The sequence below is a fragment of the Cryptotermes secundus genome, unplaced genomic scaffold, assembly GCF_002891405.2.
Source record: "Cryptotermes secundus unplaced genomic scaffold, Csec_1.0 scaffold3042, whole genome shotgun sequence".
Taxonomy (NCBI): Eukaryota; Metazoa; Arthropoda; class Insecta; order Blattodea; family Kalotermitidae; genus Cryptotermes; species Cryptotermes secundus.
In genome coordinates this window covers 144,972-161,754 of record NW_019735021.1, presented here as the reverse complement: position 1 = coordinate 161,754, position 16,783 = coordinate 144,972, and the positions used below count along the sequence as shown (strand labels likewise).

General features: G+C 38.7%; 3 protein-coding genes across 11 annotated transcripts in view; all 3 read right to left on the bottom strand.

Moving 5' to 3' along the window:
- Nucleotides 1-4,889, bottom strand: part of LOC111869243 (protein FAM13A) — an 85,847-nt gene extending 80,958 nt beyond the window's left edge. For both annotated transcript variants that reach the window (XM_023860616.2, XM_023860619.2), the window contains exon 1: nucleotides 4,760-4,889. The gene's annotated coding sequence lies outside the window, so the exon portion shown is untranslated. The remainder of the gene's footprint in view (nucleotides 1-4,759) is intronic.
- Nucleotides 4,890-6,260: 1,371 nt separating this feature from the next.
- On the bottom strand, nucleotides 6,261-8,905 carry LOC111869241 (proteasome assembly chaperone 4). 5 transcript variants are annotated; one of them, XM_033753355.1, is made up of 2 exons: nucleotides 8,738-8,905; nucleotides 6,261-6,988 (listed from the first exon to the last, which is right to left on the bottom strand). In XM_033753355.1, the coding sequence occupies exon 2, from the start codon at nucleotides 6,976-6,978 to the stop codon at nucleotides 6,559-6,561; it is 420 nt and encodes a 139-aa protein (XP_033609246.1). In that variant the 5' UTR covers nucleotides 6,979-6,988; nucleotides 8,738-8,905; the 3' UTR covers nucleotides 6,261-6,558. The 5 variants fall into 5 exon arrangements, with proteins under 5 accessions (XP_033609246.1, XP_033609249.1, XP_033609247.1 ...); XM_033753358.1 differs by lacking the exon at nucleotides 8,738-8,905 and adding an exon at nucleotides 8,610-8,634; XM_033753356.1 differs by lacking the exon at nucleotides 8,738-8,905 and adding an exon at nucleotides 8,511-8,603.
- Nucleotides 8,906-11,099: 2,194 nt separating this feature from the next.
- LOC111869233 (calcium uptake protein 1 homolog, mitochondrial) overlaps nucleotides 11,100-16,783 on the bottom strand; it is a 41,985-nt gene continuing 36,301 nt past the window's right edge. For all 4 annotated transcript variants that reach the window (XM_023860594.2, XM_023860593.2, XM_023860595.2 and 1 more), the window contains 6 exons: nucleotides 16,048-16,208; nucleotides 15,682-15,798; nucleotides 15,029-15,153; nucleotides 12,776-12,903; nucleotides 11,821-11,910; nucleotides 11,100-11,730 (listed from right to left, as the gene is read on the bottom strand). In XM_023860594.2, the coding sequence (XP_023716362.1) occupies nucleotides 11,576-11,730; nucleotides 11,821-11,910; nucleotides 12,776-12,903; nucleotides 15,029-15,153; nucleotides 15,682-15,798; nucleotides 16,048-16,208 (776 nt within the window). In that variant the 3' untranslated portion in view covers nucleotides 11,100-11,575. The remainder of the gene's footprint in view (nucleotides 11,731-11,820; nucleotides 11,911-12,775; nucleotides 12,904-15,028; nucleotides 15,154-15,681; nucleotides 15,799-16,047; nucleotides 16,209-16,783) is intronic.

Below are 16,783 nucleotides of genomic sequence, written 5' to 3'. Positions count from 1 at the left end.
ATTTGACTCTGAATAGGGACAAGGGCAGGGGTGTCGTGAACAAAGTAATGAACCGTCGGGCTCCATAATAAGCGGGGAATTTCTTGACCAGCTGAGCGATTATTTTCGAGAATTCTGCAAAAAGGAGTGAGCTGCAGTGAAGGCAGATGAACGGGAACCCAATAACTCATAAAGGGGTAAGATGGAGGTGGCAGTTTCAAAAGTACAGTGGTCAGTACGTCAGGACACTGCCTAATTGAGATCTGGAGCGGCTGTGATATTTAATTTGTGTTATGTGCCTGATTTATAGATCTTAAATTGCATCAGCCAGCCCACGAGTGTACACGACTGTCCATTATTTTGTTTATGACGCGAAGCCGAATATCATGCACAAAAGAAAGCCAGTCACATGCCAGAATAGGCCTGGACTCCCGATCTAATTACATCTGAACGGTTAGGTCTCACGTACGTATCGCTCGTTAAAATTGAACATAAGGCACAGCTGCAGCGGCAAGTGTCTTCTGGAATGAGTTGCAGTGTAGTGCGTTTAGGAGGAACGTGCTGCATCCGTCTTCAGGCTACAAGATTGAGCCGAACGCAGAAAAAAGTTTCTTGACGTAGAGGATTTATTCGTTCTCGTCTGAATAACAAGCCCCTTTTCCTGCGTTCTGTTTACTCTTCTTCCCTCAATGTTGAGGCAGTACAGTCCTCCGAAACGTCGGTAACGATCGTAACGATCCACTATACTGTACGGCGCCACACCCCACAGACAGTAACCTTCAAAAGTACACCCACATGGCCGTGACTAATCTCGTCTACACAGCTGCTGCGTCAGCACGCACTTGTACATTGTCAAGGTCAAAGTGACCTTACGTGAGGCATCCGCGGTAATATGTGCGCTCCTTGTTCTGGAGTTTCACATCTCAATCCAAATGCAGCTGCTATTAGAATGACAACAGAGACCTCAACTGATACTTTTGCGGCTATGCAGGATTGTCATTTAGTTGAGTAAATGGCGTTTACCTAGACAAATAATAATCAAATGGGAAAACGTTGGATTTTAGGTTCTCACAGGTCAACCAAGAAACCATCTCTGTTTGTGGCCTGCCCCTGGCGGGTTCTTGCTTGGCTTACTCTTCGACCCTGAAGGTGGATGCGGTGCCTTCCTCCGAAACGTCAACGGACTTGTACCGGAGTACTTGGTGTTTTAACCCAGAAGACTGTACTATTCAAGTGGATATATGTTTCGCATAAACATTTATATTTCACACTTCTCGATTCATGATCACCTACTTCCGGCGTGCGATTCAAGAAGTACACGTAGGGGTTCCTAGTTAATCAACATGATCTTAAAACTAGTAGCTCGGTCCGTCCGCACTATAGGGTTGCAACATGAACCAACTTCATTCCTGGGCCGGTGCGAACACAGTTAATATACTTCAAATGATCAAATGGATTTTACGAACCGATTCCGAGCATGGACAGTAATCTTGTATGTGGGTCTACAGTACACTTTTCTCGCTAGTCGAAACTGCGAGAGAAAGCGGAAGTACATGTGGAGGTGCGTTCCGTGTAAACAGAGTATCATCCGTTGTGTAATTTTAAATGCACACATTGGGGACCCTGTCAAGGTCAAGATATAGCGAAAAGCAGTTTCTGCTAGGGTCACCTTGGACCACGTGGTTACGTAACAAGCAGCCGGGCAGCTTACGTCAGGAAGTTCTATAAATAGGCTGCACATGTTGCTTCTGGCTCGCGTACAACAGAAATAAAGGCGAATACGGGAAGGACCCTGTGTCCAAGCACCACGTCATAAGTGGTTGGATTCACGCTCCAGTCGCTTTATCCATTACGGGCCTTAGAGCCCATCTGAGAAGGGCGGTAGAGAGCAAAACATGTGCCCCTTTCGGGAATATAACCCCGACAGCCTTGTGCGCTACCAGTCACTTTACCGACAGCCATCTGGGCTCAAGAGCGGTTTACCGTTAAATCTGCATATGGACACGAATTACAGTAATTATTAAATACATAAAATGGTCTGATCTGAAATCAAGAACTGGCACAAAATGTAGAAGACTAGTTCACATGGAATTTTTCAACACGACATTAACTTTCGTACGAAGGCACCTATGAAGAAATGATTAGTAGAATGTCAAGACAATATGATATGGGCGCCTTCTCAGATGCAGTCACAACAATTTCTGACCAACGTTTGACGTTGCAATTGATCAGTTTAAGCAGTACAGTCCAGAGTAAAAAATTAATACTGCTAACTTCTAATACGAGTAGAAGCACACAAGCAAGACTTCGTAAATAACAATCAGCATGCTTTAGACATACAGCCTCAGTCTTTCATAGTAACAAGTGAATATACTGATAATTAATTACACGGTGGCGTATAGACCCGTTGCTAAGCTGCGACTCTGTAATCAGCGGCACTTGCTAAGCAACGGCGCGACAAACACGTGACCGTTCATAGGCAACAGATTCTGAATAATGTAACAGTTAGAGGCAAAAATAGAATAACTATGTTTTCTATGTGGTCCGTGCTGAGATGTTATAAGCAAGAGTCAACGTTAGTCGTGAGTTCTGTAGGGGAGGCTGTGAAGATAGAACATCTTGTATGATGGTATATACTTCATGGCTCCTGTCGGACACCAGCCTAAAGCATCGAATTAATGAAGTAGTTTTAAGTCAAGAAGAGGGCTTAGTTATCGAGGGACCGCACACTAACACTCAGCCTCATACGAAGGTAAAGACAGACTTTGTTCACAGCTCCACACAGCAACGGCCCTGCAGATTGGAGTATTCATTTCTTATCAATGAATGTACAACAAGTCCCGATAATACGACACTTCTCCGTCCTCTGGGGTTTTGGCAAGGACAGGTAAACTGTGGCCCTTAAAGAAGTTCAGCAGGCCAGTGACGTTCGGATATGCTGCAGTTAACAACAGAGGCTTTTGCTTTCTCATGATTTCGCGCTGCTGTCTGTCCTTCGTCACGTCAACACCTTCAAAAACTCATTAATAAATACAGATACCAGATACCGCTGGTTTTAGCTGTTAGTCGCGCAAACTGAACACATAATGAGGAGGTTCTATCTGTTCATCCATATTCAATCTTCGAAATGGATTTCGATAGCATTTGTTGAAGAAGGCAGTCCAGAAAGTTGCCTCAAGAATTTAATTTTCGGCCGTATAAAACTCAACTTTTTTTATTTGAAATAAGTGTCTCATCGCACTAAAAGTGTCACAGTATAGGTTTCATTATATACCAAAACAAACCACTGTATTTGAAACTTCTGCGACACACATTTAATTGAAAGCGTGATTATGCAGTGCCATCAGATCTGCAACAATAAGGAATCAACATCAGGTTCAACGCAGAATACAAAAGAAACCGCGTTTATGAAGTGCCTATACCCCAGAGCAGAGTACCCTCTTTATTCTGGTGTAGTTACCATCTGAACACCCGGAACACGTTGGGATTCCCCCTCCCCACGAGAAGGGAGTGATACGTATTTCTATAGTGTGACATAAATCCTCTTCCGTACATTGTAATCAATCAACATGGAACTGACGCTCAATGCTACAGCAATAGAAAAACACGAAACTGCTGAGGGTACAGCATTATGGAAAACAGTGCACAGTTCAGTACAGAGAATCGAATGCAGACAAAGCCAGAAACGCAAACAAGAGTGGGGCAGTCGACTGAATATCAGAAGCTCCTCATCACAATAAATATCGATTTCGTTGAGTCATACATGCCTTCCTTCTGAAACATATTTTATTTGTGGACATTCAAAGAGGTGATAATAAAATTAATCTATCTTCATAGAGTACCAGCCTCAATCGGTTCGACAACGTACATGTTTTGCCTACATTCTGTACCAGAGAGAGGGCTCAGGAGTTAAATCAGACATAATGACAGAATCCGTTATGACACAAGATCTACATTTTTTTTTAATTCGCTTAGTATGGGGGGTGGAGTCCAACTGGGTCCACTCGGCACGGCGGCCACTGATTGGCCTATTGTAGCCTGTCCCGGGTGATTATGATGATGGAGAATTTGGTGGAATGAAGATTGGCGGGGGAAACCGAAGTATTTGGAGAAAACTCGCCCCAGCGCCACTTCGTCCACAACAAATCCCACTTGACCAGACCCCGGGATCGAACCCGGGCCGCCGCGGAGGGAAGCCAGAGTCTAACAGCTTAAGCTATGGCGCGGGCAAGATCTACATACTTGGGAATCAACCAAACTTCCCATAAAAGTCACGTAATTTCGAGTTACAGAGTACATCGAGCAAGTTACCTACGATACCTTACGTTTGGTCCATCCTTCCAGGGTTTCATTCCATCCGTCAATTTTAGCACACAGCCACATAATCCAGAATAAATTTGTGTATGACTGAAACCTATGAGTTGATAAAATGTCAAATGTAAGCAAGTTTTCTGGTCTTTTATCACTGCCAACTATGCGAGCAACGATACGTACTTCCGGATTGGCCAGCACGTAATTGTTATAAACTGCTCACGAAACTAATTAAACTATTTGTAGGTGGAGTAATGTGGCACGTTAATGATTAAACTCGTAAAAATTTGACCGTTTCCTCCTTCGATTATGTTTCCAAAAGATGTTTCTTTTACTACACTACGAATGAATACCTTTCAGAACTATTTAAAGCAAATTTCGTGTTGGAAGCAAGAATACGCAAAATAACACTCTCACAACAAATAACAGCATCTGTCCTGGAACAAAATACACTTTATATTGAGCTTACCTTCCAGGCACTTTCCCTCATCCTCGTTGGCAAACAGGAATTTTTAAACAACCGGCGGAACCAGAGCGGTAGGAATTTCATGATGAATGCAAAAAAGCTTACCTACCGCGCCACAAGATTACACTACTGCAGCTGTAATTTCCGGTAACTACAGATGTGGCTACTAGATGCTGACACAGACCTGAAAATATTTTTGTTGGAAACTTCCAAGTCACGTTCAAGCTGTATTATGCAATGGTGATTTAAAACCCACTGAATCATCCTGAATTTGGCTCACCATACCATTTCTCATTACTTTTCTAAACACGCACTCCAGATACCTTGAAATAGTATGTACAAATATTCGTTCCTCAAACATGATTATATTTCTTTTAAAACTAGAGAATAATTGGAAGGTGTTGCTGAAATGGCCCATAAACGTTATCTCATACAACACGAAATGTTTTCAGACTGTTTTCATGTCATTGTACTTTCTGTCTCCCTGCTGCATTGACATCTTCAGTGGGCTACCACATACTGTATGAAGCAAACACTTGTCAAAGGTGTACCAAAACTCCTCATCCTGCTGTGTCTGAACAGGTTATACATTTCATATAGTATATTAATTTCACAGTTACAAAATATGGTTCAAACCAATGCACAGAGAACCTACCTCGCCTGATATGGTGGGGGGGGGGGACAAAAAACTGTTCCTTATCCATGTTACCAACCAGAACTGTCACTAATTATTGAGGCTCTACAGTATAAGTTGTCCCTGTTCTTAATTAACTGAGTACCAAGACATGAACATGTATTTTGAGGCTTTACAGTATATATCTGCTGTTAAAATGAAATACACGTATGTTCATACATTTTGCTACTGACCATTCTGTAACATACTCGTACATAATCACTGGTATAAGCCAGCAGCACAGTTGGAAAAATATCAGATTCTAATAAGCTGAATATGTATTCAAAATAAAACATCAAATAATTACTATTTTTATATTTTACCCAACACTTTACAAGGGTAGGCACACATCAATGACAAACTATGGAGGTAGAGAAACAGTACTTGTCTCTATAGAATGCATGAGACACAAACAACACAACATAGGAGCAAACCTGAAAATGCTTAATCAGAAACAGTGAAGAGTTGATGAATCTGTGGTCATAAACACAAACAGTATGTTCTCAGAAATGTTTCTTTATTCAGAAGTAAGTACCTATGTTTAACACACAACACAGTTCAGGTTTTAATGTTTAAAACAATGAACAGTAATATACCTAAAATGTTGCTGCTGGATCGTTGCATGCTGTATCTCCAAGATGCAAGCTTTCAGGATTTCTCAGCGGCATATATAGCAAGTGTCACGTAACTTCGAACAAAGCCAAGAGTAACCTTGAATGCGCAGAAGAAAAATTTCAGACAAGGGGGTGGGTTCAAAAATGTGAGAAGTAACAGGCGGCCAGTTGTTTGTAAGTGTTAAGAAACTCCTCCCACCACAAGCTATGCATGGGATTTGACTAGGAATGCGGGGCCTTGTTCGAAGTTGCACGACACTGTCTATACCAATGTTTTGGAGGAACCTGCTACCTGCCCATTTGGGTTTATCTCTTCTCACCCCTAACAGAGATCTATGTGACTGACTTCCTCACAACCTGCCTACATCCTCGACACTGGTTGGGGAGAAGGCATATAATGTCCATCACGCACTTCTGTATTGCACCACTAGACAAAGACCATATTTGAACACACCCATAATGCAGTTTCTGCATATTATCCAATACCAAGCACAGTTTCCTCACATTTGTAAAAATCAGATACTACCAAACTTTTCAGGATGTGCCGTAACTTCCTCTTGTAGTCGTTTTTCAACAGCTGGCAAGATCAGTCTGTCAGATGGCAGATTGTAGCTCACATATACTGCTCTTTCTAACTTCTTTGATAATCGACAGGCAATGTTCAATGACGTCATGTCAGTGTTGGATCCCATAAGTCTTGTAAACAGAGGCAATCTGTCACAGCTCGAGTTTAATGCCATTCCCAAGTCACTGAATGTTGGATCTGTCCCTGAACCTATCCATAGGAACACACTGTTATCCATCTTCAAAACTTGGAAATGTACAGGTGTTTCAGCAATTTCTGTGGCAAAATTATGAACTTCAAAATTTGACTTTGTATATTCAATGGATGCTGTTCCATTTGATGTTGATATTGGTACACGTTCTTCTTCCATTTTGGCTAATCTGAAAATATTAACCATTTATCACTTTTATACACATGATTTGCTTCTCTCTGTCAAAAGGCCACCTTAAATTTCCCACTGAAGACCTACCTTTTTTATTGATCATGGCCCCAACAATTCACTAAAACTAATAATACCTCTGTATACTTCATAAGAGAATTATATGGGTGAACCCACTACTGTACCTTGTAATTTCATGCTGTCAACAACAACACAGTGAACATGCAAATGTCTCTGCTGGTAGAGAAGTTAATGAAATTTATAGTATAAAGTAAGCAAAGGTATCCCTGTACCAAAGGCCCATAGGGTTGTGATATGTTGAGGTTCCCACATTTTCTAGACAACTGGCTCATAGATGGCGGCAAGGTTGTCGGCCCTATGCGCCAGATGCCCTTTACCCCCAAGAATATTCCAAGAATATTTCTGGTACTCATTTCTGTTAGAGTCTGAGTCGACCCGAGGGCTTTAGTGCGGCTGGAAGGATTAGGTCAATTGAAAAAAAATACAATGCCCTCATTGGGACTTGAACCTGTGACCTTCTGGCTTGTAGTTAATATGGATTCTGAAATTCTGTGGTAGATCTTTTTAAAAGAAAAAGAAAAAAAAACCCAGTGGAGGCAGGGGGAACTTTGGTCAAGCTCTTCTGTTCTGCAGAAAGTAAAATAATAATATGGAAGCACTGTGAATTCTACCTTCAGTGCCCAGTTTGATATCACTAACTAATTTTTGACGTAGATAGATCACAAACACCTACAAATTCTACATGAAACACTGGTAGCACATTTACAATTCTGTACATGACAACAGTGAGAAATTTTGGATGGAAAATTTAACATCATATAAAATGCTGTTCTTTGGTGGATCCAATAAAGTAGTAAGAATTATAAGAGTTTGTAAAAAATGCTGCATCAGTATCCATTCTGAAAAAATATATACATTATGTAAATTAAATATACAAAAAAAATTTGCTGTTTTTACTTTTTTTTTTTAATTTGAGGAGACATGTACAAAAGACGAGCCAGCTAATTGAAATGTTCTCTTTTCTATGAAAGTTTCAATATTGTCTTGTAACTAGTATCTTACATATGGGATTCAAACCCTGAGTGGATTATGTATCCCTATTATTAGTTCTACTCAAAAGTTGAAACAGTATCCTCCCCCAACTAATTTTTAACTCAGTGTTACCTGTCCTTTTGTCCTGACACCTACTAAGTTTACCTATTACGTGCCATAGACTTTTATGCTCAAAATCTTCTAATGCTGCGCTCACGAACTTTTTAGTGGCAGGCTTCTACATGTGATCAAAAAAATTTTTGGCTTCAGTAGTATGAAGTGATAACCCTAACCAAGAATTAGGTTTTTCATACGGTTCATTAGAACCCCAAATTTTAAACTACGACTCGCACTAAATTATGAGATACATTATTTGATATACATTCATTGGTTTCCAATATATAAATCACCATGTACAATTTCAGGTTATTGCAGATGGGTTTTAGCAGGTATAAAACTGAATCCATTACTTCGACTTATGGGAATATGCAGAGTAGAATGCCAACGTTTTCTAATTATTTAGCAAACCAACATTCTTCGCGGATCATTTCCAAACGCCCAGCTTGTACCTTTGAGGTTAAGTCGTACTAGATCTTAATGAATTATATTATAATTATACTTCACATTAAACAAGTTGCAAAATCGACAGCAACTTCAAGTTCCTGTAAAGGTAAGAACAAGGTGTGTAGTACCATACCTCAAAATTATAATTATATTACAGCAAACACCTAATAAATCATTAAAACTCAGACTCAATCGTCTCAATCACCAAAACACAAGAAAACCAGCAAACGACATCTATTGTAAAATTCGTCAAACCACTTTTGATGTTACGAATTAAAAATGGAACTACTGGCGGACTCTTGCGAATATGGTACTAAACATTCACGTTCCTTCACAACTGAAACAAAATCGACTGGATATAACCAACAGATCAATATGTTTTTAGGTAGAGGTGGGAGGCGGGGTGGGGAAACTTCATTGTAAGAGCCCTCACTATCAAACACTGTTTCTACCCATTTCTCCTGAATTAGTGATCGTTTACTGCTAGAAAAACAGGGTTCAATACTGCTTATACAAATGCATTATTCTTGCCAATACAGTCTTTGAACAAACTTCCCTAAAGTCAAGTAGGTATTACACTTGAACCCTCTTTTACTTTAGTTGTTTCCTCTAAAAAATTCCGTATTCTTTGCCTGTTTCAATGTAACATGATTTTTCAATTATACTTAAATTTGCCAGTTACAGCTGGCTTGATACATTACAAAGCTCATTACATGGTCTCCCCAAGCAACTGGCAACTTCAAACCATGCAATTTTGTGTCCCACATGTACACAAATAATATCAATTTCAGCCTAATACTACAAAATATTTTATTTTCTCACACAGCTGGATTTATTCTGGCCAGCTGAGCTGTTTACTACATTTGTTGTGAATATGGCAATTAATTTTCAGATTCCACAAGTCAGAAACAATTTCTTTACCATGTGAGTAACTCACAACTTTCTATGACCCTGCACCATGACATTTATTAATATTTTCAGCATTATAATTATTATATGACACTTCTTACATTGCTGTTAACATAAAACTTCTGCAAAAAGCAAATGCCATGTTATGATTGGATCGATTACAGTAACAACCCATCAAGCAATTAAAACAGAATAAATTTGGAGAATGCTTGCTACCACTTAGTTTAAAATCCTTCATCCTTCCAGCTCTTATCTATGAAACCAAAGATTTAAATATACAAAACTATAATTTTACATATGCTTTTATGGTCTTTGCTTCAATTGTACCCATTAAGGGAAAACATAGAAGAATGGAAATGCTTGAGAACAGTGTACTTGGGGGAACTTCTGGGCTTATGAGTGGAAGCAACATGAGGATGAAGAAAACAATACAATTAGAAAACTAATAATTTGTACTTTTACCAATTATTAACAGGACCTCTTTATTAATTATGTTGCATTGTACTTTTGGTGGATTTGAGAGGAGAGAGATGCTTATGTCAAATATGAATTCAAGTGCCACTAATATCCTTCAAGGGCACAGTACACAGGATGATGAATGTGAAACTGACGTAACAGAGCTGTTAAAAATGAGAATTTTTTATTTCTGCAAATATGCATGGTAATATGTGAAATTATCTAATTTTACCGATGTACAAAGTATTGATTTTAGTGAATCAGAGACACCTGACAATGTCCACATACAGTCGAAATATGTTGAGAGGAGGAAAGGGGTCAATAAGTTACACTGTAGATGAAATGAAATAATGTATGAAATAACTGATAATTCACTATTTTATTTTATACACCCACTTTCTTTCATGCTTCAATTTCCAATCTACATAATGTTATATTTTAGCGTCCTGTTGCACTGATTTAAGTCCATGATTTATTTCAACCATCTTCAAGTGCATACACTCATCTATCTTATCTATCTCATCTATCTATCATAGATGAGCGTATGCACTGGAAGACGGTTGAAATAAATCATGGACTCCAATCTACATCTTTAAAGGTTATTTCAAAGCACATGATATTTTCTACTTCAAACCCACATTACCATTTGGTATCATCAAATACTGTATGCAATGAAAATCTAGAAAAGAATTCTTGAAGTGAAGACTTGAGGCTAAATAAAAACTCAAGACAAATATACAGGCAACAAATATATATTAAAGAACATTAAGTCTTTATTAATGCCAGATATTTCAGAATATGCAAATGCATATGACTAGGTAACGCTTTCTAATTATAAATTTTGAAACTTATAGAAACAAGAATGAAAATGAGCTTCTAGGAGTAAAAAGTAAAGTAAAGGTATCCCTGCAACAGGCTGTGGAGGCCCATAGGATTGTGAGATGTTGTGGTTCCCACATTTTCTAGACAATCAGCTCATAGATGGTGGCAAGGTTGTCAGCCTTAGGCGCCGGCTGCCCTTTACCCCCCAAGAATATTCCAAAAATATTCCTGGTACTAATTTCTGTTACAGGCTGAGTCAACCCCAGGGCCACAGTGAGGCCAGGAGGATTATGTCAATTAAAAAAATATCCAGTGACCTCACCGGGACTTGAACCTGCGACCTTCCAGCTTGTAGCACAGTGCAACCAACTACACTACCGCGTACATGAAATTAATTAGATATGATAGTCAAACCATGAGCAACAATATAAACAGGACTACATGAAAGTATTTAGTATAAAGAATGTATTATCAAACAGCTTTTCTTTGAAAATGAATATAACCGAAACACTGTATGTGAAAACACTACCTATAAACTGTTCACTATTAATATATTTCGTTAATTCTTATTCTGAAATATTATGTTGTTCATTAATCCTCAACAAATTACTATCCGAATAATAAAACATAACAGTAATGCTTTTCTAACATTGCTCAGTATGTGCTGCTTAAGGCTATCTGAATAAGAGTCAGATTAATAGCAAAATGGCCTCTCTTTTACCCATATACTGTTATATTTACTTCCATAATGTAGGATTTCAAATCTGGGGACTCATACAACATGTTAGATGTCTAATAATGCAGGTTTTGTCTCTTTGGCACATTTCAGAACAGACTGAATAAGTTTTACAAAACCAGTGTCTTTTGGTTTCTCCAGACCTCTAAGAAGGCGATTCTTCATTACAGCAACAAATTCTCGGTTACTAAGCTGGCCATCAACTGCAACAAAAAGACAAATAAGGGCAAGCTGTTTGGTTCTATTTATTGAATGAAATATTTACATCACAGTTTAGATCAGAGTTAACTTACGATTTTCATCAAAGATCGTGAACACCACATGTATCACATGGTCACCGAGCTCAACATGGGCAACAGTTTTTGCAACATGCTTCAGAGTTGCTGAAACAATACAATTATTGTAAATACAGTAGAACTTGGTTATAACGTCATCAAAGGGACCTAAAAATAGTGTAGTTATAAACGAATGTCGTTGTAACCGAAATGGGCACTTCCACAGTAGCCTTATGTTAGTCACGTAAAAATCTACCAAAAACCGAGTTAAAATGTTGCATTTTTTTAGTGAAATACGTAGTTAAGTACAGACAAACGTAACATTAACGTGGAATTAATATGGATTCTCCATATCTTTTGTACTGTAGAATTCACCAAACCAAATTCGCGACATACATCAGCTTTTTTCCTTCCAGTTTCTATTTCACGAATCACTTTAACTTTCTCTTCAATGCTTAAAACTTTCCTTTTCATTGCCATGTTTTCGCTACTGCACTTCTCTGGGTTTAGGCAGGAACACTATAGGGTAAGTAGACAATGTGAGGTCCTGTTAGACGAGATTCTAGGAAATGAATGCAGTTAACAACCTGCCGCGTCCTCTTGCACTATTCACGCAGTCCCACCCCACACCCTTGTTTTCGCATAAAACCCACGCTCCTCTTGCAGCCCGCGGTCGTATTCTTCCAGGACAGTCACGTCAGCAAGTAGAGAAAGTGAGGGTGGGCAGACACATCGAACTTTCCCACGATATCAGAGAAATTCAGGAATGAAAATGACGTTACATACGAGGTTGATGCATTTGTACATGTCGTACTAAGCAAGGTATAAAAATAGTTGCTTTATGAGGAATTAGTTCGTACCATTGAATATTTGACGCAATAGACAAGGTGTCGCAGAAACCGGTGTTGCTATAACCAAGTTTTACTGTACTATCAAATACATTCTTAGTACTTCCCCACAATCTGATACTTACCTTGGTCAATGGAAGCACCAGCTACGTGGTAAAATGTCAACGCCGTATCCACATCATTAATGTTATTTAAGAAATGGTAGAACTTCAAGTAGTCATCCCGACTTATTCCCTGTGCATTGTCCTTGAATCTGTAAAAGACTCTGTTTTATAGACTGCTCTAAAAGAAACACTTTCAAATGACATATGAAAGGGAAGAGACAAAAAGATAAACTGATTAGCAAACATACTCCATATCAATGATAGAAACAGCCCTCCATGTAAGTAACTGTCTGAGTAAGAAACTACACAAAACTGCAACAACAATATAGTCAAGTGAAGACAGGATCTTGAAATCCAGCACGCACTTGCCATGCCCCTGCCTTGCTCCACACCCTGCTAAGATCTAAGAGGGCACTCAGGCAAGTGCTAATATATGCTTCCCAACTGCAAATACAATTAACATAAGCACCTGTGCAGATAATGTTTCGAGCTATTCAGTATAACAGAATTTGTGGGATGATCATCCACACTAGATTTATCCATGTCTTAATGAAACTCCTTTGGGACAACCAAATATTTCCCATTTGAAGACTGAAATTCATCTGAATAATATTTAAAAATTCAGTTCATACTTCTCAGAAAGTAAACTGCATCTCCATGAAAAGACTAACCACTTAATGCTGTTTAAGAAAATAATCACTATTTCTTATGAGGAACATATGAACAGAAATACAGTTTGAGGGAAAAATGCAGGGTGTCTGAATGTTAAAGTAACTGTTACACTTGGTTACCATTGTGCATGAACCATGGAACTTGCAGAATACTAATTAGGAAATAATGAGAAAGGAGCAGAACCAAAGGAAAACTTATAAAATAAAGAATATTGTTCAAACTGCAGTATAAAATTCAGTCACTTCAGAAGCAACATGGAGATAGCGGAACAAATAAGGTACCATTTCGCATGACAATGTGGTAGTTCAAAGGACTACACAATTTAGTGCCATTTAGCATTACAAAGGTGGTACTTCAAAAGGATTGCACAATAAAGGAAACTGAAATTCAGCCTGCACTGAATTATTTAGTGTTCCAGTAATGCTCCCCCAAAAAGGAGCAAGAAAAAATTCCTTCCTACTGTAAGAATATAATAATGAATCAAACAGAATATGCAATGACTTTTGTACTGTCCTTCCCACACAGTATTTCTCAGGGATAAACATCTGCTGTATATTTCATGAAGCTGTGTCAAATCAAAAGGTCACATAACAGAGGACTGAAAATCAATTACATACATACATACCGAAAAGAAAGGATCTTTTTACAAAAATGTACAAAAGCTCTCTGACAATATCAATCTTAAGTTAGTGACTGTAAACAAAGGCTGATTGGTGAATATAACTTGCACTTCAATTTCAAGAATTTACCACATGATAATCAGAGAATTATAGCACTTCATGGACCACTAGTGCTCACTATGATATTACATCGACTGATATGCTTTTAGCTCTATAATTATGTACATGAGATAATAATAAAATGGACAAAAGAAGGGGCAATGGGCAATGTACGCAACAACATGAGGGGTGTGAGACGAGGTTCATTTCACAGTTACTTCATTTTAAAGACATGAAGTTACATTTTGAAGTACCACTCAAAATATGTGCAAGCTGCTCAGTCTCAAAAGACTTGGGTCTGAAAGCTGTAACTTTCAGCATGGCCCCTGAAGTTTACACATTAAGGTACAGTTACTGCACTGTACAAGTGCATATTTATTTATATTTCTTTGAATTTCCATATAAACAGATCAGAGTTAAAATTACTCCTATAGTGCATGTCTTACAATGCTACTTATTAATTGCATTTTCTAGCAGCTCTGGTCAATTTGTAATTCTTGAAACTAAAACTTGCAACACAATCTGACATGTTCTACATCCTAGGCACATTGTGACCAGAGAGGATTCATGGAATTTTAAAATAAATGAATGAATGAAAATACTTAGTTCAGATATACCTGTCTACGCCAAAAGAAAAATATTTTTGAAGAAGGAAGTCTTCTGGGATTTGGCACCGTGTATATGTGGTGTTAACCGACGTTTCGGAGGAACGCATCGCCTCCATCTTCTACCCTGAAGATGGAGGCAATACGTTCCTCCGAAACGTTGGTTAACACCACATATACACGGTGCCAAATCCCAGAAGACTGCTTTCTTCATAGTCACCGCCGTGAAAGCCTCAAATCTTACAAAAATATATTTATTACATTTCCTCTTCACTTACACCTTCTTGACTCTTTTAAGCATGCGAGCCTTCTTCTTTGGTGGATAGCCAGCATATGCTAGAAGTAATTCAGTGAAGTCTGCTTCAGTGATATTTCCATTTTCATCTGGGCCTTTTCTTTGGAACTGTAACAACAAATGGAAGGTAACAGGAACAAACTTCAGGAAAGGTAGGAGCCACCATCTCTGCTGTGGCACATAACAAAAAGGTGCAGTCTTTTCACCCCTCTCTCTACTTTACATACCTAAGCCAGATGTTTGCCCATAGAAATATTTGTAACTAAGATTTTACTCATTATATGCTCACCCTCTAAGACCAGTAATTTACCATCACACCACACTCTGCACATATTAATCCCTTTAGCGGTTCATTTCTTGTCCCTACTTGATACATCCTGGAAAACTTCTGAACTCTGTGCTGCCCAGCGTTCATTCATTTTGTCTCAGAATTTTTCCCAGCTGTCTGACAGCTTCTGCAGGTAGTTCTTTTGTTTCTCAGAAGATGGTTGCGTCATATGGAACTGGTCATCACAGTTATCTGGATGCAACGCTGATGAAGTACGTCACAAGTTACAAAATATGAAATGGCATTTAAAATCACCACTGAAAAAGTTAACAGGAATTTGAAATTATTATGATCCATTTAAAACTTACTTCCAGACTGAGAATTTCTCTCTGAAGCTGATGCTGAAATTCAAGGAACTTTTCAATTGTGAGTTTCTGATTCATATTAGGACCGAAGAAGTACGTTGTCAGTGCTGAATTCACACCCTGCAATTAAAGGCTTTCATTATTACTAAGCAGTCCAATACAACTGTTAGGACAACTATGGGGGCTGCAAAATACAATACTATCAAATTTGTTTCCATTTTTAGCTCAGTTGTTAATACTGCCCCAACATCACGGATTATACAGAACATTTTTTGAGCAAAAAAATAATCAGAGAGGTAAGACTCTCAAAATACATATTACATCATTCAAAATAATGCAATAAATAATGTAACCACATTACGCACAAACCTTGAATGTGTTTCCAGTATTGGCATGATCTCTGTGGCGACTCCCAATGCTTGTCTGTTGTCGAATTAAAGTTGCCACTTTCTCAAATTCCTCCGAGTCCACATCTCCGTCTCCGTTCAGATCAAACATTCGAAATGCTATTTCAAACTGACGTCGAGAGGCTGCAATGAAATGGAGAGCAATGTTTCTGGCTTCTAAACAAAATGACTACTTTGTAACAGTTAATCAGATTAAAAAGGCAAAATTAATGACAGTGTGGGTAGGTATGGAAACAGGCAAATACTTTGTTTCACAGAGCACACAGCAGCTGATGTAGCCCACTCAATTCATTCTAGTCTGTTAGACCCTTCCAATGGAATATCCTGAAGTAAAGTCGAAACGTAACAATGGCCACAAAACATCCACTCATTTCAGGCCAAAAGCATCAGACATGTCTTTACCTTTGTGAACTTCAGTATGGGTTTATTTAAACAAATTCTGATTAGAATTCGGAATTACTGGGTTTCTGGGCTTTGTTCATTGTTCGGTATTATAAAGAACAAGAGAACAAGTTTTGGAAACCGGATGTTTCCTCCACAGCTGAGGGGGAGGAGACACCTACTCTGTTGGGTCCCTTAGAAAGAGCTAACTCAATCACTGGACAACCCATGTTAGTATGACTACAGCTATACAAATGCCTGAGGCCAGGCTCTGTTGAAGGCAGATAACGGGAATGATATACAAGAAAAACTGTGAT

What these genes read in the sequence shown, in the direction of transcription:
- LOC111869241 (XM_023860614.2), bottom strand. Translation starts at nt 8,507, where the DNA reads ATGGATTCAGTTTTATACCTGCTAAAACCCATCTGCAATAACCTGAAA. An exon ending in ATCTGCAATAACCTGAAATT is followed by an intron (nt 6,989 to 8,457) that starts GTACATGGTGAT and finishes TAATATTTTCAG; the next exon opens with ATTAGCCAAAATGGAAGAAG.